This window comes from Labrus bergylta, chromosome 16 (assembly GCF_963930695.1).
Source record: "Labrus bergylta chromosome 16, fLabBer1.1, whole genome shotgun sequence".
Lineage (NCBI taxonomy): Eukaryota > Metazoa > Chordata > Actinopteri > Labriformes > Labridae > Labrus > Labrus bergylta.
Window position 1 is genome coordinate 22,680,148 of NC_089210.1, and position 22,915 is coordinate 22,703,062.

At 40.4% G+C, this 22,915-nt stretch overlaps 1 protein-coding gene across 1 annotated transcript in view; it reads right to left on the reverse strand.

The window, feature by feature from the left end:
• Positions 1-22,915, reverse strand: part of LOC109994003 (ras-related protein Rab-26) — a 60,383-nt gene that overhangs the window by 32,130 nt on the left and 5,338 nt on the right. The window contains exons 3-4 of the mRNA XM_020647169.3: positions 4,689-4,730; positions 2,306-2,372 (exon numbers count right to left, since the gene is read on the reverse strand). Coding sequence (XP_020502825.1) covers positions 2,306-2,372; positions 4,689-4,730 — 109 coding nt within the window. The remainder of the gene's footprint in view (positions 1-2,305; positions 2,373-4,688; positions 4,731-22,915) is intronic.

A 22,915-nucleotide genomic window follows, 5' to 3' on the forward strand; every position in this document is an offset into this window, starting at 1 on the left:
TAAAGTCTGATCTTTACATTCAGATCCAATTATTTTCTTTCTCTTCCTTTTAACAGACAGGCAGGGAGGTGATGTCGGTGATAAGGTCACATCCCTGGTGGTGTGTGCAGATCCTCTGTGGAACTTGTCTTGTTATACGCTGCATGGTAGTGATGGAAAAGTAATTTCTAATCCTGCTGCCGAGGTGTCTAAGGCTACACCCCAGAGTGTGGTTCTTCAAGAAATATATGCACACAGGCGTCGTGTCTGAAACCGGACCTGCTAGCATTCGTCTGGGGTCTGCATCCTCCATGAGACGCAGACAAATAAATCCATGTTGTGATTATGCAGGCTAGCTGCCAAACCACAACAACAGACACGGATGATTTGTACGTCATTTATGAATGTAGCGCCTCACAAACACAACACAGTCCTGCTTAATTTGTGTAAACTTGAATAGACAGACGCACAACTTTCCTTTGGTTGCACAAGGACACTGTGGGTACCAGAGATTGAAAGACCAAATAAGTCGATGCTTTCTTCATACATACGAGGGGAGGAAATGACAAACTGCAACGCTGTGTGAATATCAAGTACCAGAAAAAAGGATTACATCGTCATGTTTTTTTTTTTTATTGCTCAGGGTTCAGGTTCTGTGGATTCAAATGATTCAATTCCCTAAAAGCATCCCTGCATTGTAGCTGCAAGTCAGAGCTTAGTGAACTCCTACGGCCAATGATGACATCTTGATGAACACAAAGTAGACACACACACATGCAGACTCTTACACACACTGAATGCAGATCATCAAAAAGGCCCTTGAACCCTGAATGTGATGTCCTTCAGTTGCAGCAGGAGAGTTACTAAACCTCAGGGCTTGATAATACAGCACATTATCAGCAAATTATCTTCAACTTCACAGTAGTGCTGCTATGAATTATTATCGATATGAAATTTTTAATTCAGATTACTTGACTAGTCTAAAAGATAAGAAAACACTAAATATCTTGTGCAACCACTGACATGATGAACTGTGGGATCACAGCGTCTGAAGATATAAAATATCAGAACCAGTTTGTCAAGTGTGGCTAACGTTAGCACTAGCACCACCAGCATTACAGGTTAATATCCACATGTCGAGAGGTTATAAGCCAGTTTAATCTGACATAGCCCATTTACAACTACATCTACGTTTTGAAGATCAAAACACTGCCAAACCATGCTGCTCCTACGAGATGTCATCTGGTCCACACAGCAGGTTTAAATCGAGGCAGTAGAGCAGGGAGAGCGGGTCCATTAACCAGAGCTTCAGCTCCGGCTAGTGAAGGATGGCTGCATTACTGCTTAGACACAACATTTAACCAGTGTTGTGCTGAGATGTGCTACCTTGTCACAAGATGCTACCGTAGCACAAAACCGATAGCAGTCTATAGCCCCTCTGAAATAATGCTACCAGAACAAAATAACTTTATATTAGAATATTTATATTACTTTATGTCAGAGCATGGGGAGCAAGTTTTGGTACTCTTATTATTAAAAATGTGAAAGGAAGTATATCTCGATAGACCAATAGCCTCTTTCAAATAATGCCACCTGAGCTGCATGGGAGCACATGGGCAGTCCTATTTGATATAAGTTACGATATAGTGGGCTGACACTTATAAAAATATGAAGTTTTACACGATAGTATTGCTGACTAGTGAGGGTGACACTGTTTTTTTTTCTTTTTTTAGTTACTGAGCACATCCCTATTTCTCTTGTATCAACATTTGTACAGGAGGAGTTTGTATGTTTTTAATTTGGTCTTCAACTGCCCTTAACTGCAAGAGAGCTGCAGGATGCAAACAAGCTACAGAACTCATCCTTTGAAACTGAAACAACCTCAGAGGAACAAACTGATGTAGAGTTGATGGTTGCCCTCTCACGATGAGACCCTGCACCACCCTGCTGCCACAGGTTTAGTTCCAGGGCCCACGCGTTTTACTATCACCAAAATTCATGATGTGGAATCCTGCTTGGACTTGTTTGTTTCACTTGTATAAACATATGCACAGGAAGAGTGTGTATGTTTTTAAATTCATCTTCACCTGCCAGGAAACACTTTACAACATTTTAAAACTGCTCCATCATTAGACCATTTTATTCATACTATCACACCAGCCCTTATTTTATTTCCAGTATACATATTATATTAGCTTGTTTATTAACTCAACAAATCAAATCAACAACATCCTCAAAACTTTGCCCAATTTTGTGTGTGTGTGTGTGTGTGTGTGTGTGTGTGTGTGTGTGTGTGTGTGTGTGTGTGTGTGTGTGTGTGTCTCACCATGGGCGTCTCGGTAGTAAGCATGAGTGACGCTGCGGAAGCGCTCCTGTCCAGCTGTGTCCCAGATCTGCAGAGAATATTCAGGAAGTTCATCACAGAGTAGACAAAGAAGCTTCAATCTTTTTAACAAGTCTTCTGTTTGCTCAGGCGTCCTGCAGCAGCTCATTGTGTAACCCGCAAATTAATTCACACCGATGATACTGGATTATTCTGGAATAAGGAAATTAAATGTAGAGGACTTTTGAACAGCCCATTGTCTTATAAATTCATCACAGAGAAAGATCTTTACTCAAACCTGTTTCGTTTATTGGTTCATGAAGCCACGTGGGGGCAGCGCAGCAAGCAGTCACAACACTGATATATTAGCACTACTTTTATGGCGAAGCTCTATGATCCAATAAATAAAGATGTAATAAAGTATTGTTTAACTCCGTCTAATGAATGCACGTTCTACTTTCTATTTGATCTGTCTTGGTATCCAACAACTCTGCAGGGAAATGTCTGGCTCTCTAAGTCCTAAATGCCCTTTTCAGGAACCAGATGCTATTTTTGCGTGGAAATCATTTGAGGCTGTAAATGTAGCGCACAGTTGGTTTATCAAAGTTTTTGAAAGGTTAACAGTTAGGTCATCTAGAATAGAAAGAGTCAACAAAAACAGATTGCTGTTAAGCGCAAAGCTGCTTAAATGATCAGGTGTTAGCTATTAGCGTTCAACATTTTTAAGTTCAGACTTCATCATGATATTGTAAAGTAATCAGTCACAGTTGCTACCATTCACCTTGTTTAACCGCAGAGCATTGAGGCTAATTAAGTTCCTGTTTTTTCCCATCAGGCAGCTCTGTCACTCATCACAATTTGGCTCCAATGAAAACAGCGTTTACTTTCCTCCCTCGAGGGAATGAACCTGTGAAGGTTGACTGCACCGCTCCCTCTTTTTTTTTTTTTTCCTTTCAGACATATCGCCAAAGATTTTCTGCATTTTTTGGACCCTCTCTCTGAGACATGTCAGCTGTGACGCTGGCTCTGCCTCCTGATGGCCCAGCAGGGAACCGCCCCCCTAGGGACCAAGTGGCAGTAATAATGATTACAAGAAGAAAAAAAAAACTCTCTCTCTTTGAGGGCTACAGGCTTCTCTGCAGATGGACTCTGAGCCAATTAACCCTGAATGAATACATAACAGAGCAAAGGCCCGCTCCACCAGCCTCCGTAAGACCCCTAATTAAGATCATTAGGCACGATTCCACATAATTACTTGCTCTGTTTGACAGAAATATTAAACAAAACAATGCTGAGTAGCTCTTAGTGTGGGTGGTGGTTATCGTAAAAAAAAAAAAAAAAAAAATGAAACACAAAAGACTGATGAAAAGCATTAGTGGAAAAAAACAAAAAGCCCTCTCAATTAATTTTTCTTAAAAGGAAATGCCATTTCAGGGGCTTCAGTAGCCTAGTGGTTAGTTTGTGCTCCCCATGTATTGAGGCTATTGCCGTCTTAGCGAGAGGCTCAGGTTTGAATCCAACTTGCGGCCCCAGTCTGTCTCTCTCTCTGATTTCCAACTCTGTCCACTCTCCTGTCTCGAGGAGAATAAATCCACAAAAAGCCCAAAAGTAAATCTTAAAACAAAATTCCCATTTCTACATCTTGTGCTGCATGGAACCTATTAGCTAGCTAAAGTAAGTAGCATGCATTGGTTAAGAAAACCCATCGCTAAGGTTGCAGACTCAGTGCAGATCACTCAGACTGAGCTGATATGAGATTGATTTAAATAAGATTTCCTGTTTTAGCTCAGCAGCTGTTTCTGCTCTTTTCCTTTTTGTTACTAGCTGCTCGTGTTGCCTAGCAACATTGACAGCTGCAACTGAACAAGCCAACATAAGTAACTTAATTTAACTTACACTATTTCAAAGATAATTTTATGCATCAAAGGCACTTCATGCGTTTTTTTTTTTTTTTTTTTTACATTAGTGCATGGATCCTTCATTGGCTGGGTTAGGCTGCATTCGTCGTAGCAGTCTTCAAATGCACCCTGCAAAGGATGCAGCCTCTGAAGTGAGACACAGTTTGTATGTTGATCTTGTGTACTACATTTTTTTTTTTTTTTTTTTTTTTTTTTAAACTTACTGGGCTAACTGGGCAGAAACATTACTTGGTCATCCCTGTGTTTCATTGTATATAGTTACACATGTGGTAAGCCTAGATTAGTTGTTGATGTATCATTTTAGTGTGCCTGCCAACTGTATCTGTGCTTAAGCTAAAATTGGATTTCTCTTGCAGACATGAAGGGTTGGAAACAGGATAAAGGGTGGCTATGATGCAATGAAAACAGCTCATAGAAACTCAAATGAGAACAGTTTGATGGTTGTCTTGATTTATTAAAGTTCTTACCTGAAGCTTCACCTTGACTCCATCAATGTTCATGACTTTATTCTGAAATGAAAGCAAGAAACCATGAGTGACAGTGACTTAATTAAAACATGTTTTCCATCTATAAAAAACGTTTTTTTTCTCCTCTCAGAGTGGTCAAACACCAGTCTCTGCAAACAGGCTCTTCCTCTCATCTACTGGCCACACGCTCCTCTCCTCCATCAATATTGCATGCCTTCACCTCACTTTGCCCCCTTTTGATGAAGCCTCGCCTCTTTCCTCCAGAGGATTAGCCCCCTCTGCTCTTCTCACCTCTCTCCGTCTCTCCATCTTAGCGAGACGTTGCTCTGATCTGCTCTATCACAAGGCAGAGTGAGGCTCAGCTAAATGGACAGGCAGCTTCTCAGGTCAGAGGTTTGCTCTGTCTTAATGGCTTGATGCACAAAAGTTAAACATCGTACTTTCACATTAAAATCAGTCTAAATGACAGCAGGCGTTGGTTCAAGTTAAAAATCACTTGATTCAATGTAAACTAGAGCTGCTCTTGATGGCACTAAATCAGCTGAAAAGACAACATTTTGCACACCTGACCTGTGACAGGTGAGTCAGACAGATAAATCAGCTTCGAGGTGTCGACCTGCCTTATGCCCTCTGCCCTTCAGCTCATTGATCATCACTGCTGTTCCAACATCTTCTGGAACACAACATCTTATTGATCCATGCACACTGTGGAACCAATGGCCCGTATCCACAGCTTCTGCTGTTTGTGGAGGAAGAAGGGGCTGCTACTGTGAAACATTTTAATCTTACCATGCCTAATGAACATGAAAAGAGGATTTATCTGGTTATGAAACAACCTAAAATTAACACGGATTCCTCCATTACCAAAAAGGAAAAACAATTTGGACAATCAGCAACAAGAATTTTACAATACAGTCATTTTTAATGCTTATAACCACAATCACTGAGAAGTGTCAGGTGAAGTGAGTTACATCTCGCTGCAGAAACTGCCTTTGATTACATTTTGCACAGATGAGATTCACTGTGAGAGATACATTTGACTGTTAAGAACAGTAGGATGTGATATTTTATCAGACAACATGACTCATATGGACAGGAGAAGAGCAACAAAGAGAAAAGTGTCACGGCTTTATAACTCCCTTCCTCTGGGTACTTAGGACCAAAATGGTTGGAAACATTCATAAATTATGAAAAGATAGTTGACCAAAACATGAATTGACTGACCATGCGAGGTCTAGAGTAAATGCTTTTGCAATGAAAGGCTGCCCTCAAGAAAATAAAATTCAATAGCAGTTTCTATTTCTCCTGAACATTCACATAAACATCGATTTCAGCACTTGAGTCGCCATTATGTTTGAGCTAGCGGCTGCGCTGTAGAGAAGGAAGAGGTCAAGATGATCATAGCTGACCCACATGTCGGCCTCCTGCGACGCCATTGTGGATTACATCACCTGGTGCCACGGCAACGCTCAAAAGCCTTCCCCCTCCATCCTCTCTCCTCATTTGTTTCTGTGAGCCGTCGCTAACCTTTCTAATTCCCCGATCCCCGAGGAGAAACTCAAGATATCAACCCACAACGAGATGCTGTTAATCTGCCAGCAGAACACTTAGAAACAGATATGCTCTTTGTTGATGGGTTCGGTTGATTTACCTCCCTGAGATTCACAAAGGAGGAGTCTCATACATATTCACTGACAGTCGGGCTGGGAACTAGATTGTAAATGTGCTCTGCTAGAAATCACAGTTCTCAAAAGACTTTCTCCCTCTTGTTGTTGTTGTTGTTGTCACTGAAAAAAAAATGCCCCAATGTGCTTGGAGGCTTCATAAATATTTAGTGACCTAGAAAATGAAACTCATGCTGGCACTGTGGTGTTTGGGGGGATTTTGGGTGGTTAGTCAGGCTTTATTGCACTTATAATTATATTGGATTTGTTAAGACTTTAAATCAAACAACAGGATGTAGAAAACACAGATTTAATGAAACCTGAGAGTGAGTACAGAGCAGGATAAGAAGTATCAGAGCAGCTTATATGTCTAAGTCTACTGTGGAGAATTTAAGTATAACAAATTACAGACTGTCAATCACAGCTCCGGCAGCCCAGTCTCCACTTTGCCTTTAAAAACTTTCTCAAGCTTCAATAAGCTTCTGTGTTCATTTAAAATGTACAGAGGGACTGCTTCGGAAGCTTGCATCCATTTTGGGTCAGTTTCAATCCCTGAGCTGCCTCCAAACAGAACAGATCTTCAAATACAAACTCCTCTCCTTTACCACACAGAGCCTGCATGTGTGTCATTTAATGCCTCTCCTCTTTCCCCAAAGGAACACGATGAGTGAGAAGGTAAAGTAAGTCTGAAGAGTACTTCACGGTGATCATAAATTACAAATGCACGAGGAGCCTTCAGAAGGGCTCGTGAAGTGTGAGCCAATAAAACTTTAATGGCAGCGATGTGAGGCAAAGAGCAGCAGCTTAGAGGACACGCAAAGAGCATGTGTGTGAGACAAATTCACATTTCCCCGATGAAAGTAATGGGAAAGAGGGGATATGGCGCCGTATCTGGATGTCTTGTTCCGAGGGTTTGCTGATGCATACGGCGGCCTGGCCTCAACACACACGTCAGAAATCAAATCAATGGGGGAAACAAGCTGAAGAAGTGAGTGCAGGGAGATGCTGAGAGGCAGCGCTCCACTCTGCAGTCAGCCCAACTCCCAGCTGTCAAGCTATCCAAGCCATGCTGACACAGACGTAGAGTACACACACACACACTTACACATGCCATACACACACACACACACGCACACACACACGCACACACGCACACACGCACACACTCGACCCCTTCACCTCCATGCATACAGAAAGGAACTCATTTTATCAACTTGTTCTGAAAGAAGTTTGGTGATGATTATTGCCACAAGATTTCCCTCATTCTTCTTCAATGTATTGGTTGTTATCTAAGAGAAATATTATAGTTTGTTTGAGATATTGCCTTATCTCTGTATTTTATGAGATATTGTATTAGACACAAGGGTAAATGGACTTGAGCTTGTAGCGCTTTTCTAGTCTTCTGACAACTCAAAGCGATTTTACACCGTAGGTCACATTTACCCATTACACCACAGACACTGATAGCAGAGGTTGCTATGTAGAGAGACCATCAGAAGTAACTAATCACATTCACACACACTCCAACACCGCTGACAAAGCAGTGGAAGCAATTCGGGGTGAGATGTCTTGCCCACGGACACATCGTACAAGGTGGCTGTAGGAGCTGGGGATCGAACATCCCATCCTTCCAGGAGAGAGATGACCGACCCAAATTGTAATGTCTTAAAATTACTGTAAAAATCATGAAATCAAATAAATCTTATGTCCTAAAAAAATAATTCTACCTCTGTTAACCATCTGCAGTGGACAGATTTATGATGTCATTTAGCCTAAGCATTTATTAAACTAAGAAAATGCATTTCTGATCGTCTTCAACCTTCCTGATTCCATTCCTTCCCATCTTCCTTTGTTGAATTCAGTTTCTTTTTCTCACAGTCTCTTTTCATGAATTCATTCCTTCAGACATATCTGTCGAAATCACTGTTTGGTGCTATTTTTATTGCACAGACAAAGCCACAGTCTCTGCTGTTGTAATCTTCTGCAAGAACAATGTTGGCTCTATTAGCCTTTTTCTTAAAATATAAACTAAAATATGGTAAGCAGATCAGAAAGAGACAGATAATTTACTCACTTTATGGAATAAATGAGCAGTGGGGTTATGTTTGGGGTCAGCAGAAATATTGCATGCAATGCAAACAATGCCTTTATGAGATAAACAACAAACCAGGCGTCAGGCACAAACATCTTTTTATTGCCCGTCTCTATTGAAGTAATTCAACCTTCTGTTGAGAGGTGTTATGAGAGGACGATAGAGCTGAGGGGAATAAAGGACCAGCAGAATCTTGCAGAGTTTCTGAAGGTGAGATGACAGAGGGGTTGGTAAGAGTTGGAATGGTAATCATGTGGAGAGTTCATTAAAGTACAATATTCGTAGTGACTATGCCTAAACATGAACCTACTGAGGGGTTATGTTAAAACATTTTTGAATTCCTACAAGATCTCAATTAAAACATTTTTTTTAAATCAAATTTAAGTTGTTTTGAATCCAGATCATATCATGGCAGACTCTTTGTTATCAGTAAAAATTAGTTGTCCAAAGATTAGATATAACACTATCTGATGAAAATTCTGATATAGAGCCCTAATTGATGTAACTATAGTGAGACGGGATGAAGATTCTTCAAAACCCCTCCTCTAACACCCCTGTTATTTAGGAAGATGATCAGTTATCCTTTTTCATTCTGAATTCTGTCCTCTCTCCTCCTCTCGCGTTGTCAGCATTTTCAAACCACTGGAAGGTCTTCTACAAATACTTTCAATTAAGAAGCTTTGGTATTCTCTTGGAGACTTTTATAGCACCATAAATCTTATTCCACCAGCAGACTCACACATGCCGCACACTAAAAGACACTATGAGACTCTTTCACTGACGAATTAAACTTGCTGACTTAGCTCATGTGGAAACAATGGCTTCAACCAGTGATGTTTATCTTGATGCTGGTTGGAAAGCCCCAAAAACACAACAAAAACATACAAATTTAACAACTCAACTTTTTTTTAAAACTATAATTGTAGTGGTTTTTGTTTTATTTTGGAAGGTCACACTATACTATATCATACCATAAAAACTGAATGTTCATTGTTTCAGGGAGGAAAAGGAAGTCTCCTCGCTCATCAGTTCGGCTCTGACAGAAAAAGCAAAGTGCACTTCTCCACAACACTTCTGACTGTTCTGTCGGTGCAACAGCCAAAACATTCCTGTTATTGACTTTTTCACTTGGGTGACCTGGTGAAGCTGAAAACAGAGACTAATTGAAAGCGCAGTGGGCCTTAGGGCTGTTTAACAATGGAGGCTGCACTGCTAAAGAAATGCAGGCTTCCTCGTTCTTTGACACCTAGACTCCCGTGAAGCGACGCGCTGCTGCAGAATGTTCAAAAAATACAAAACACTTTACCCTGAAAAATGAAATGGTTTCACAAAGATGGGATGAGTTTAGAGCTAACCTGCCAAGTTTTACCCTAATCGCTTTTCATCAGTTCATGTTTTGGATTACAGCTGCAGAAAAACACGTGGTTTTGTTTCTATTTGATCTTTTATCTGAAGCAACACCCTCATACCGACACTAGCTGTGATACAAACCTGCCCTTAGGCGGTAAATACACACAAAGGCACTCACACAGCATTTTGTGATGCTGTATCAAAGATCTATTATTCAGCTGAAGGCTGCGAGGGGGAGCCTTGACCTCTGTGGGGCTTATTTCACACACTGGCATGACACTTATCCCATGGCAACTCCACAGAATACAGTTCAATGTGGTCGCTGCGAGCATGTGTGAGGGCTGAATCACAGGACAGAACAGACTGTGGGGCAAGCTGTTGGCTGGAAATCCAAACATTTTTCGTCTGGCCGTCTAATTTGCTTCTTCCCTGGCGACATGCATACAGTATATGAACACATGTGCGGTATACAGCACATTTCACCCTGTAAAGTAAACACACAGAGTGCATGTAAACACGGCAACGATGAGCATGGCCGAAGGGAAAGTGTCTCTCCCTCTTCTCTCCTCTCTCTTCTCTGCTTTTCATTTGCTCAGAGAAGCACTTTTATTTTTATTTTGTGCAGCATGATCACAGACTTCTCCAAAAAAATATCTGCCAACGCATATGTTGCCATTTCTAACAGTTTTTTCTCAAATGCTGAGACACATTTCCTGAAATCCATGCACTGCTTACACAAAATTAAAACACGCTGAGTAAGAAACCTCACGTTGGATAAACGCTAACATTCTGCCCAAAAGCATTTTTTCCTTCCATCTGAACCAAACGTTTCTCTTAACGAGACTTCTCCCCAAATGTCTTCAAATGCACCAACCTTTGACCTGTGGCATTGATTCCTAAAAGGAAGAAGCCTAATTAACCTGGATTAATTGTGCGCTATGGAGGAAACAAACCAATTTCTCATCCCGCTTTGTCTACTTCACAGCTGACATTAGTGCTGGCACAGCATCAGGGGATCATTCTCTGGATCGACTTCACTCTGATGTTCCTGCACACACACACACATTAGCAGTCAAGAACTGTTGAGTTCAGGATGTGATGACCTGTACTGACTGGTAATGTATCCTGGTGAGTTTGTGCCTACTGGTTTAGCTAGAAGATGTTTTGTTGTCTTGAGGACATGCATGAGTGTAACACTGAGTGGCAGCCTTTTACAAACACATCGTGCACAGTGTGTAATGAATTAAGGGATTTGGGTTTTATGCACACACAAAAACTCATGGTAAATAAGTTAGGTATAAAGAATCTAAAACATCTGCAGTTACAGTATAATGTTGGTACAAATAGGCATTCTTCTACAACTCGGGGAGCAGGGGAACTTAGCTCTCTCAGTTAAAACCACACGAACCGAAGAATTGATGATACAGATGATAACATTAAAAATAGAGCTGATTGGATATCTACACAAACGGGAGTCAAAAAATTCCCTTCAACCCAAAATAATAACATTAAAAGCAGCATAACTGCCCCATAGTATGCATGTCAAAAATGGGTCAACTCAGTGTCCTGCTTTGTTGAACTTTGCCTTTTTAAAGGTGGCTGAAAAATGCAAACACAATGCAAAGGCCCAAAAGGTTTTCCAGTGGCGGCTGGTGCATTATTCCCCATTGGAGACACAATCTCTCAAGGACCAGGATGTACATCTTTAATGATGAAATTAGCTCAAATGAGCAGCAAATCAAGGCGGGGGACGTGCCATTAAACCTGTTAATTATTTACAAGTAAATGGAAGAGGATGCTACAGTGCCTGGACTGTAAAAAAACAAACCCATTTAGAGATAGGGTGTTTATCTTGTAAAAATTGGCTTCAGTGTAGGTTCCACCAGGTGCCTTAAAACCACCGACCTTCTCTGGTCAAAACAAATACATACCATTTCACACCACAATCAAACCTTAGAAGGGGGACATACTGGCTGCTGCTCTGTTGTGAGAGAATCGAGCACTTCAACGTAGCATGTTTTCTTAATGTCTGATCATATAGTAAGGTCATTTTATAATTTAATTCAGTAGATATTTTACATATTGCTCCTTTAATCATTTAGCATAAATCTTGTGTTTACGATAGTTCATTAACTTTTACCACTTGCTGCTGTTAGTGTGTTTTTCACCAACCACCATGAGCTCAGTTTTAAGTCCCTCCACCTGTTTGTCTGGTACAGGTATCACTGATTAACAACACCCATCTCTCCTCCCTATATGTTTCTTTACCCTTCCTATCATGACATCATCCTGTCCAGTGATGTTTTCACACTCCAAAGATTAACTTGCCACCTCTTTCATGTCCTGGTTAATAATTCATGCTGCTCCTCTCGGCTCGTCTCTGCAGATCCCTGTGACATTAGGGCAGCAGGTGGCAAAGCGACTTGTCATTAATTACAAACACCTCCCCGAGCAGAAGTGAACCCCCATCCATTACACACACACACAGACAGACAGATTTACACATGTGCACACACTCGCTTTGACAGCCATTCAAGTGAAAATTAAATGCTTGACAAATTTTAACATAATACCAGCTGCAGCTTGTATGACAACACAACAGAACAGCTTATCCCTAATTAAACAACAAGACATAAAAATAACATGCATCCAAATGGCTTTTAGTTAGGCCTGTATACATACTGATACACATGTAAAAGATTTAATGTTTTGTGGCGTGAGTGAGTTTTCACTGTAGCTCAAAATTCATCCCAATTTAATTTATTTTGCAAGCAGCAGAAACATTTCAGCCTGTTGATGGCTTCATCAAGCTTGGCACTTTAATTGCACCCACTCAGTGAAGGCAAGCAGGCAGGCAGAAGGGTGGATGCTGTCAGCCATCCCTCTGCTCACTATTTAAAAATAACAACATTGAGATGTATGGAAGCTTGAAACGAGTGAAAGACAAGAAACCTAAAGATTGGAGATTGTCAGTGATTTGCACGCTGACGGAGAAGGCATGAAAGAGGAGCGGAAGCTTCCACAGAACAAGATGCAATCACAGAGTCACAGCTTGATATCTATGCTGGGTCCGTTATCGTTCGCTCACATGCCAGAGCTGCCTCTCTCCCTGCTGTCTGATTTTTTCCTCATCTTTTAATTACTTGTCCTTTTACATGTGCAGACACTTACATTCACTCATTTATACAGGTATAAACTTCTTAAATCCTTTTTAGAGACCCATTTAAAGACTAAAATAAAGTCGATTTTTTGTTGTCCCTCAGGGAGAACTGTGCTGTAAAGAGAAGGTTTAAACTTGGTTACATATAAGCAGGACGACTTAGGGGAGATAAATTTCAATATAATCCACACAATGAACGCATTTTAAAGTTGACTTGCCCCGTTGGGATTCAGTCACACTTTATCTGTGTCTTCAGCATCAGAAAGACTTTTCTCTGAATAGTTCAAGAGACTCAAACGAAAAATTCTATCAGCATCCTTGTCAAAGCAAAAGCGCTCTCTGTGCTTCTGTAATCAGGCTGATTTTGCTTCCTGCTGGGAGGCAATTTCAACAGAAAAAAACAAAAAACTGCACAATCATCGCCATTTTGCCAAAAAGGGAAAACAACTGCTGGGCGTAAATTAACAAAGAAACATTCAAAACTAAATTATGCAAAAGCACTCATGCCAAAGTGCATCTAGTTTTAGCCTCCAAATGAGCCGCAGTAATGACGCGATGACTAACATCCACTTGTTGCATGAGTCACTATCACAATAAACATGCTGTCTGAAGATGATGACCTCATGGCTCTCAAACCAAAGAGGTTTTCAGCCTCTAAACAAATACTTCAAAACGCAGCGTGTCAAATAATGACCTGAGCTCTAAAACATCAAACGTCAGCGATGACGCTAGTGTGAAAGAGAATGAAGGTAAAAGCAACCCACCGTTTATAAAATGAGCCAATAAACACGACACACACAGGCAGACACATGAGACAATAGAGAGAGAAGATCCTCATTTTATGTAATTTAGGGGGTCATTACTAAGGATGGACTGGCTAATGAGTCCATGGTTCAAAGGACTGAAAACACTGTTGTCCATTATAAGTTCATCTCTATTATTTTTCCATCAGGTTTGTGTAGTGTAATTTTCTTCCAGTATAGAAAACATAATTAGGGAGTACTCCTTCATAAAAGGTAATGCGAGTACTCGAGTATTTAGATGAATGTAAATGCATTTCACAATTACAAACTGTATGTTTCTCCCAGACGTCTTTATTACATATTACAGCTAGGTAATCAGATCCTAATTTGATATCAGCAACCCATGTTTTCAGTAACTAAATTTACACTACATGTCTTGAATTATATCCACCTTTAAATACCTGTGAACTTCATGTAAACTTGCTTTTCCGACATCTGATCAATTAGTTGACAAGTTGTTGCAGCTCTATTCCACGTCACACACACAGCAGATAACAGTATGCACTTAGTTATCAGCATGTGTCTCCTCGCAGCTTATTTTCTAATCCTTTTTCTCACTGGGGCAGTGATTACTGAGCCTTACAGCTAGACTGTCTGCATCCGAACACCTCTCCTGCATCCAAACACACAGTGACCTTGCCAGTTTTTATTTGCCCGCCGGTGATGTAAGAGAAGCCACTAACAATGAGAGCTTCCTGCCTGGATGTTGCCTGATTCATTAACAGTTACCACATCTGTTCAGCATTGTTATCGGTGTGAGTGTGTACATTGTGTGTGAACGTGTGTGTGTGTGTCATTGACAGCCTCTCAATGTGCTGCTGAATGGAATTGAACAGAAAGCAGACCAGTATCTCATTTCATGAGACCGAGTCTTAATAGATTATTGATGGATAGATTCACATTTCATGAGCGGCTGTAACTTTTAATGTGATGTCAAACAAATAGTTTGTGGAGCCTCTTCAGCCGCGTATAAAAATCACAACAAAATGAATAAGTTTGGGGTTTGCTTCTATATTTCTAATGTTTTAATTTCCAAACCTGCTTATACTACGTTCATCTTGAAGTATTTATATTTTCTTTTTAAGGTAAGCCTCTTCATGTGTTTGTGTGTTGCAAACTTAGTAAAATCTTTGCTTGTTGCTTCTGCATATTGAAAATAATTTAAACACCTTTTCACTTTGAATCTTAGGAATTGAAGGTTTGCAATGTCTTGTTAATTTTTGGGTATTTGGTCATTATGGTACCAAAACAGACATCAATATTTATTTTTAAGTTTTTAAATAAATACACAAGTAGATTAACATTACAATTAGTAATGTATTTGACCTGCCCTTTTGTAGAGAGTCTTGAGATAACATTCGTTATGAATTGGAGCAATACTAATGAAGATTGATTGACTGGAACTTAATATCAAACCTGTTAGTGCCTTCATGTTGGTTTTGGTGATTTTCAGCAATTTCGTCTTTCTTTTGCTGGTTTGAATGTTTGAGATTTCCTAACACGTCTTGCTTTAAGGAGGTCTAGTCTTTGAGAGACCTACCGATGGGAAACGCAAGATACAAACCCTGTGGTTCATATTATTGTACTTTTGGGAATGATTTATAAAAGCTGCAGGCCTGTGTTTCCAATTATAAGATGTAAAATGTTCTTTAAATAGGTTCAACTACGTGTTGTGGTGTCTCATTTTTTAGAAGTATTTACATCTTGACCCGTTCTTGTACCTATTATTTTGCCCTTCATGTGGATTGTCTGGTGAGGGGCTCTGTACATGTCACTGTTGATGATCGAGAGACGTGCACACTTATATTCAATGTCACACACCTGTGCACACACAGCGAGTGGCACATTGTCTACTTTAGATACACTGTTGTGGAAATTGTTTGAGAGCATGCTCGACAATGTTCCAGAGGATCTGAAATGGTTTGTGATTTTCTCAAATGGTAAAAAAAATATAAAAACAAACAAACAAAAATGTATCCACAAAACATTGACTTACTGACCCTGAATCATTTCAGTCTAGCTCTTGTTTTTGGCCATGGGATACACTGTGATAAATGTAACTCGATAAATAATCATTTAAGCTTTCATTACTCAACTCTTTGTTATAATTCTTGCCCTGCCAACGTTCTGATCAGATAAAACTTAATACATCAACTACACAACAATTCAAATTCACTCCGATTTGTCATTAGATGGGAGGTCTTGCATGGTTTCCTCCTACAGTATTTCCTCTGTGCTGGGAAAGTCAGAAATGAAATAATTCTCTCGTAAACGAGACGGATGGATGCAAGCAAACGAGATGCAAGGACTGAGATGAATGGAAAAGCCTGCTGTCTGTACATTATACACTCTTTAAGGGGACTGGGTTCATTAGTAAAGCACGGAGCGTGTAGGAGCCTGAACACCTCTCTGTCCTCATTATTTTAAAAAAAAGGAGTCATGCAGCATATATGGCGAGCGTATGAGAGGTGACAGATGTTCCTGTGCTATCTTCAAGGTCTCAGACTCTGGTTATTAGACTTTTAAAGCAGATTCGCCCCTTTGAGACTCAATGAACCCGCCTCATCTCCCTCCTCTTTACTCCCACAGGTGGAACAAACCAAACCTCACTGAAATGCTCACACACTGGCTGAATATGACTACTCTTTTTTTTTTTTGCAGACTTTAATGGTCCTCTTCACAAACTCATTTTTTATGGCTTTGGATCAGTAGTTGCTCATGGCCGATGCGACAGACTGCAGCGGACAGATGACCCGGGTCCCACTGGACGGTTTTCTGGCTTCCGCTTTAGCTTCAGCGCACAATTAAATTAAAATTCATGTTTCATTACTAACAAAAAGAGAAAACTCACTCTGAATAAGGTTAGCAGATCATTTTAAAGAGGAAAATATCTTGTTTTTGGCTGTACTTGTGATAAATAATGAACATCAGAGTAGCAGAGGGTCAAGGTCAAAGATCGAACCAGCTATTTGTAAAGCTTCTTCTGGCTTATAAAAGTGATGTTTTTAAATGCAGGAGCACAGTGCCAGAAATCGTCACTTCAAGCAATCTTATCTGATCATTTTGCAGTTGCCTGATTCATATCCCCCTCCCCCGCATACATACCAAGTACACCCAAAAATAACATCAGAGGGACGAGAAATCTGAATCAAAGGGGCCGTCTGTTACGAGTAAAACTCTCTTGCTGTGCTTAAAAATGGAAACTTGAATACATATGCTTTGACTTCATCAGTGAGGTGTGAAACTTCTAGTTTTAGGAGGACGCCAAGAGTGTAAATGTGAACATGTGGGGCGACTTCTCAGGGAAAGGAGAGGGATACTTAAAGGGGGATTACAGAGCAAAGGTCATGTGCTTATATTGATGGATGAATAAGGTAAGACTAGTAAGAAGGAAATAAAGATTTTCTATAGACAATGTATGCATTCTTATTTAAGCACTTTGTAACAACTTTTTTAAAGGAGCAATATGTAACTCTGACAAGAAGCGTTTAAAATTAGGACTGCAGTCCAAATTCAAAACATTGGAGAGTGCTGTCTCCCCCCGCCCCCTCCTCGCTAGAGTCGAATCTACGCAAATTGCCATGTCAGGGACATTGGAGCTTCAGTGTTTAGCCAGCTCTGCATGAGTCTTGAAACCTGTCTGTGTTCTACCCTCTATCAATGTTTTCAAAACCATCTCCAATTTTTCTTAGTTTTCTCACATTTCCGGTCTTGTAGCTTATCAGAAAAATGCCATAGACTCAATTGTCGGACTTTGTTTCCCTGCTTCCATCGCTGCAACAGCTGTTTGCCGTGATAGCTGGTCTCATATTTGGCAAACCGAGGAGACCATTCAGGACCAAAATCTAACCGTAGAAGGAGGACATGTTGGCTTTAGCTTACAAAACGCATGTACCTGAAGTAGGGCGGCAAAGGTAATCTTTGAGATAAAGGTCTTGAGTAAAATAGACTACAAACAAGGCAAGATAAATCAGAATGCCAGGTTCGATCCATGCGTCTTTAACCTGTCAGGAACATTTATCGATCACTCCTGGAAACAGTACTATAAGTAAATCATTGCAGAAGGGAGGATCTGTTTTGTCGATCTGTTGTAGGCTGCAGAGTGTGGTCTGTTGTGACCGACTTTATTTGCCCACTATATGTAACTCTCTCTCCATCCTCAGGTGACAAATTATCCGTTTGTGGGAAAACTTCAATATTGGGTTGGACATGGCATGCCAATATGAGTTGAGCAATTGCAGATCATTCAGACCGGTCATGCATCTCAGTCAGAGGATGATACAAGAATAATAAAAACCGTTGGAGCATTGGATTTTCAGAATGGCACACAGGAAGAAGAGATGCTGTTTTTCCACTTGAACTGACCACAATAAGCAGGAAGAGACAGTCACAATAAGAAAACCTTGGGCAGTTGCCAAGGAGACTAAAGGGAGGCTAACAGGGGTGCCTTTAGTTTAGCTGGCATTTGTTTTGAAAAGTCAAGGTATTGGAAGAATAGAAATACTGATGGGGCATGGTGAAAAGATATTACAATACATCCTGTTCGAGTTTGTGGAGATATTTCAAAAGAACCAGCTTAATGTTGAGCACAAACTTCATTGTCAACCTACCCATGGCACAAGAGGAAAAATCTTAATGAAGCATTATCTGTGAACAATGAACATCTGCACAAAATTTTATGAAAATCCATGTTGTAATGTTGAGTTATTTCACAGAATAATTACAAACAGGTGTCTTTTACTTAAGAGGTGAAGAGATCAGAGTCATTAGGGTACATTTTCTTGGAACCAACAATGCCCGCGAGCGATAAAAGTCTGTGCAACCGTTGGATGGATTGAAAGGAAATTCTGCACCTCAAATATCAACTTCATGGAAGTGCAAGTAGAAACAGTCATTAAGATGAATTATCTGGGAACAATGAATGTCTGCATAATGACAATCCATCAGAGAAATTTCACAGAATCAGTGATAACAGTAACCTGCTGCTGGTTTAAGAGGGTGGGTTAAAGGATCAGAGTTATAAGGGCTAATCTTCTGGGAAACACGAGTGAAGAAGTTATTCAGGGCTCAGAGAGGTGAAATCTATGGTTGCGTAAGAGGTGTGTCGGTCGGGGCACAGTCGACATAACTGACAGCTGAGTGCAGCTCCCTGGTGCTGCTCTTCTCCACCGACACTGGATTTACATCAGCTGAGGGATAGAAGGATTACTTGCCTTCGGTGTCATGAGGTTGAGGCAGATCTTTGTGGGAAAAAGAGGAGGAAAGATTGGTTTCTCTCATCGGAAATGAGAGGAAGGCTTTGGGTATACTATGATGTGCATTTATTGAAAATTGGCTTCCCATACAGTATTAGCATATTCGTTTTGCTTTGATAAGATTTCCTCTCCTATTTCTCTCTTCCACTTAATAGCCATTCTTTCGACTCGTAAATATTTTTTACCTCAGCCTTTATTTGAATGAAGACATTTCGACCCCCACAAGCACATAAAGAATCCTCAGAGAAGCAGAGAATATTGGTTTTCCTTTTAGTGAACAACTTTGGGGACTCATTATGTTTGCAACAGAGATCAATCCTCCAAATTCTGTGCTGCTATTTGTGACTGTGGGAATAAGTTGCAAGTGAGAACCTTCAGGCTTCAACATTTAGAAGACCAAACAACACTCCACAAATAATTTGACAAGAATATGTTCAAAATGCCAAATAGCAAGCTCTGACGGAAAGTGACAGAAAAGTTAAACAATCTGACACTATGATGGATTTAGACAATCACAGCATGGGAAATTGATATCGGTCCTACAGTGTGTGAAAATCAGATTGCAGCAGATTAAGATAGACTGGCTGACATGTCATATTTCTAGATTCATAGATTGTAAGGCACCAGGAACAAGGGGGAGATCAGCACCACGGACAGCTCCCTCCATGGACTACAATTCTTTGACCGCATGTGCCCATCTCTACCTACTTAAAAAAAAAAAAAAAAAAAAGTATGAACTAATCTGCAGTTCTAAAAAGTCCCCCACAAGAACACTTTTTTATCCTGCTTTAATTAAATTATATGGTTTTCACACTTGTAGAAAACTCCTGAAAAACTAGGAGGAGCTATATGCTTGAACGCAATCAGCCAAATTTTTCACTCTGACTTAACCCGGAGTTTCTACTGCCAGCCCCCTATTTCTCTCATTTGTTAATTAATTGATTTTTGGACTAAATTGAAGAACTAAGAGTCGGAGAAAAACCATAAATGTGCAGCTCATCACCGTGCTTTCTGTGTTTTTATTCCTGTTAGAGAGATGAATCTGTTCATCTGTGCCCTGCAGAGCCCAGGCCTGATGAAAAGGCAAGCGCGGAGGAGTCTTCTAAAAGGTAATTGCCTTCAGTGAGTCCAGCAGAGCTAATCCTAATTCATTTTAGAACAGAGACTATAGAAGTCTCCCACAGACAGGCCATGAACCTGTCTGTCTGTGGGGCTGCAAGAAATGCAAGTAGGTAAGGTGATGTTATGTAATGCAGAGAGAAATAGAGACAATACCCATAAAAAAAAACATCCCCAGGAAACGCTAACGTCACATTTGTATGCTCATGTGTGCCCATGCATGTTACAGATCCATACTTCAGCTAAACATTAAACAGCAGGCTGGAGCATGAAGAACACATCAGAGGTCCTTTTCACTCAGAAAGCACAATTCCATCTGAGCCGCAGGAGTTATTAACACCCACCTGATGCCTTTCACAAACTCCCCAGACTGAAGCAAGAAATGAAGAAAATCAAGAGCACTCAGACTCCCAGCAGCCAAGAACTTCATGGGCTTTAAAAAAAAAAAAAAACGGCTCAAAGACAAGCACTGCCCTCTGGTCAATCTCAGTCACCTGCCTGTTGGTTAGCACCTGCACTGCCATGGCAACTGAAGACCTGGACATGCTGCATGCCTGAATTCTTTGATTCTCTCTGCCAGAAATCTGGTTTTAGCCAAGATCTCAGAGTGATGCATGTTGCTACTTTTACCCAAGTCTGCCTGGCATGTCGTATCAGGCAGTTTCTAATAAAAAGAAGTTGTCCTACTTTGGAAATGGTCCTGACTGCTTCTACATGTAGTTGCTCAAATGCATCTTATTTTTCCTGTTAGTGTAAAGCAGTTTTTATTGAACAGAAAGAGACTCTCCGTCTCTGTTTATCTACATGGAATTCATATAATTAGGTGAGTCTTGTTTTCTCAATCTTTGTCTTAAACCCTTCATAGAGAGATTTAATAGCGAAACGCAATTGCTGTGGGGTAATAATTCTCCTTTCTGACTCACTGTATTTTAAGCCCAACAAGGCACGAGTGCAGCTCTGTAATCCTGAGAACATGCTGAGGCTTAAATGAGATGAGTCCACAATAAACAAGAAGGGGGTAAGAAACCATAGCATCTCGCCCCAGCTTTGAAGTGGGAAGCGGATCAAATCCCTGTACGAAAGCAAATTGCCTCTCTTTCCCACCAACTAGAAAGGAATGAAAACTGTCTTTCCTAAAAATAACGATCACTCTCCGTCTCTGTTTATCCTCCATGGGAAGACAAACACAGTGAACCTTCCTGTTTTCCGACTCAAAGTTCTGCTCTCAGAACTTCTCAGACACACTCTTTAAAGACACACGCAGTCAGATGAAGAGTAACTTTAAATGTATGTCTGCTTCTTGTGGTGTGCTCATTCTGTTTCTTATGAACGTGCCAAAAAAAAAGATGTCAGGAAGGATCCTTCTGAGTCAGGTCGGTTTATTTCAATTGCACGAAGAGTAGAACTATTAAACGAGAAGCTATGCAGATGATAATGAAATGATTCATGTGACACAGCACGGTGCAAAGCTGTAATTAAATAATAAGTCAATATGACAAAAGCACAGACTAAGCATTACACTTTATGAGTTTTATACGTTTCCCCACTATCAGGAAGAAACGCATCGAGCTAATGAAGCTCTCTGGTTTGCTCAGATAGGCCTAATGTACATCAGGTCTGCAGACAGTGTTAGAAGAGGTGTTACATAAGTAAATAAATCAACTGCTCATCCACCCACAAACTCATCCAACCCACACACAGGGTACACGCACGCACACTGTGGCGGCCCATGTGAGACTGCCTCCCGAGAGTATAAAGGCTCCAACATTGCACTCACACTTTATGTAATGGCGTTAACTTCAGAATTTTAAACTGCTTTTTGAAAGAGGTTAATTTACAGAGCAAGGTGGAGCAGACAGGTGCAGGAGAAAGTCAAGATAAACTTACATAAAGCTTTTCCAATGAGCTTAGAAGGGTTTGTTGAGCAACTGACATGCACTTACTGAAAGCAATGAAAGAGGGTGAGCAGGAACATGCAGCCTTTTAAGAGCGAGCAGATCGGCGGTATCAAAATTCAAAAGTTAGATTTGAGTTAAAGAACAATAACGTATGCCCTCCATAGAAAACTGCAGAGGTTATTTAAAGGTAGCAGCATCATATTTGCACATCAATCTATGTTTACAGGTAATGAGGGGTTCTACTGCATTTAAAGAGGAGTCATTTTGAATCTCAAGATGGAGCTGAGCAATGTCGAGTCTTCAGGTTTCTATCTGAATGTAGAGACGGTGTAAACATGCTTTGAGACAGCTATTAATTCATCCTCTGAACAGCTATGCGCTAGCTAAGCTAAAGCTACCATCTCGGTTTTTAAATCAACTTCATAGCCTGAGTTTAAACAGAGGTTGTGTCCCATATCACACGCTCATTCCTTAATGCCTGCGTAGGGAGTTCTGTAGTGGACTACATAGACTCCTACACTCATTCGGTACAGTAAAAAAAAAACTTTGGACACTCGCTCACTACCGACAATGATGAGGTTAGTGTAGCACAGCTAAAACATGCAGCTTATTGTAGTAACATCATGCCTTTCAGTGTACTAATATTATACTGAGCAAAATTTCACAACAATTAAACATAATAAATAAATCTGAAATATGGAGTTTTTAATCATTTATATAACAGTGTCGCACCAAAACTCTTTTGTGTGTTCTTACAGACGATGGTCCCATGACCTCACCATGAGGAAAAACTTACATTACTCTGTTGAGAATCGTTTACTCTTTACCAAAACAGCTTCAAGATTTAAGTAAAAATATCCTCAAATATGAACGTTTTCTGTGTTTC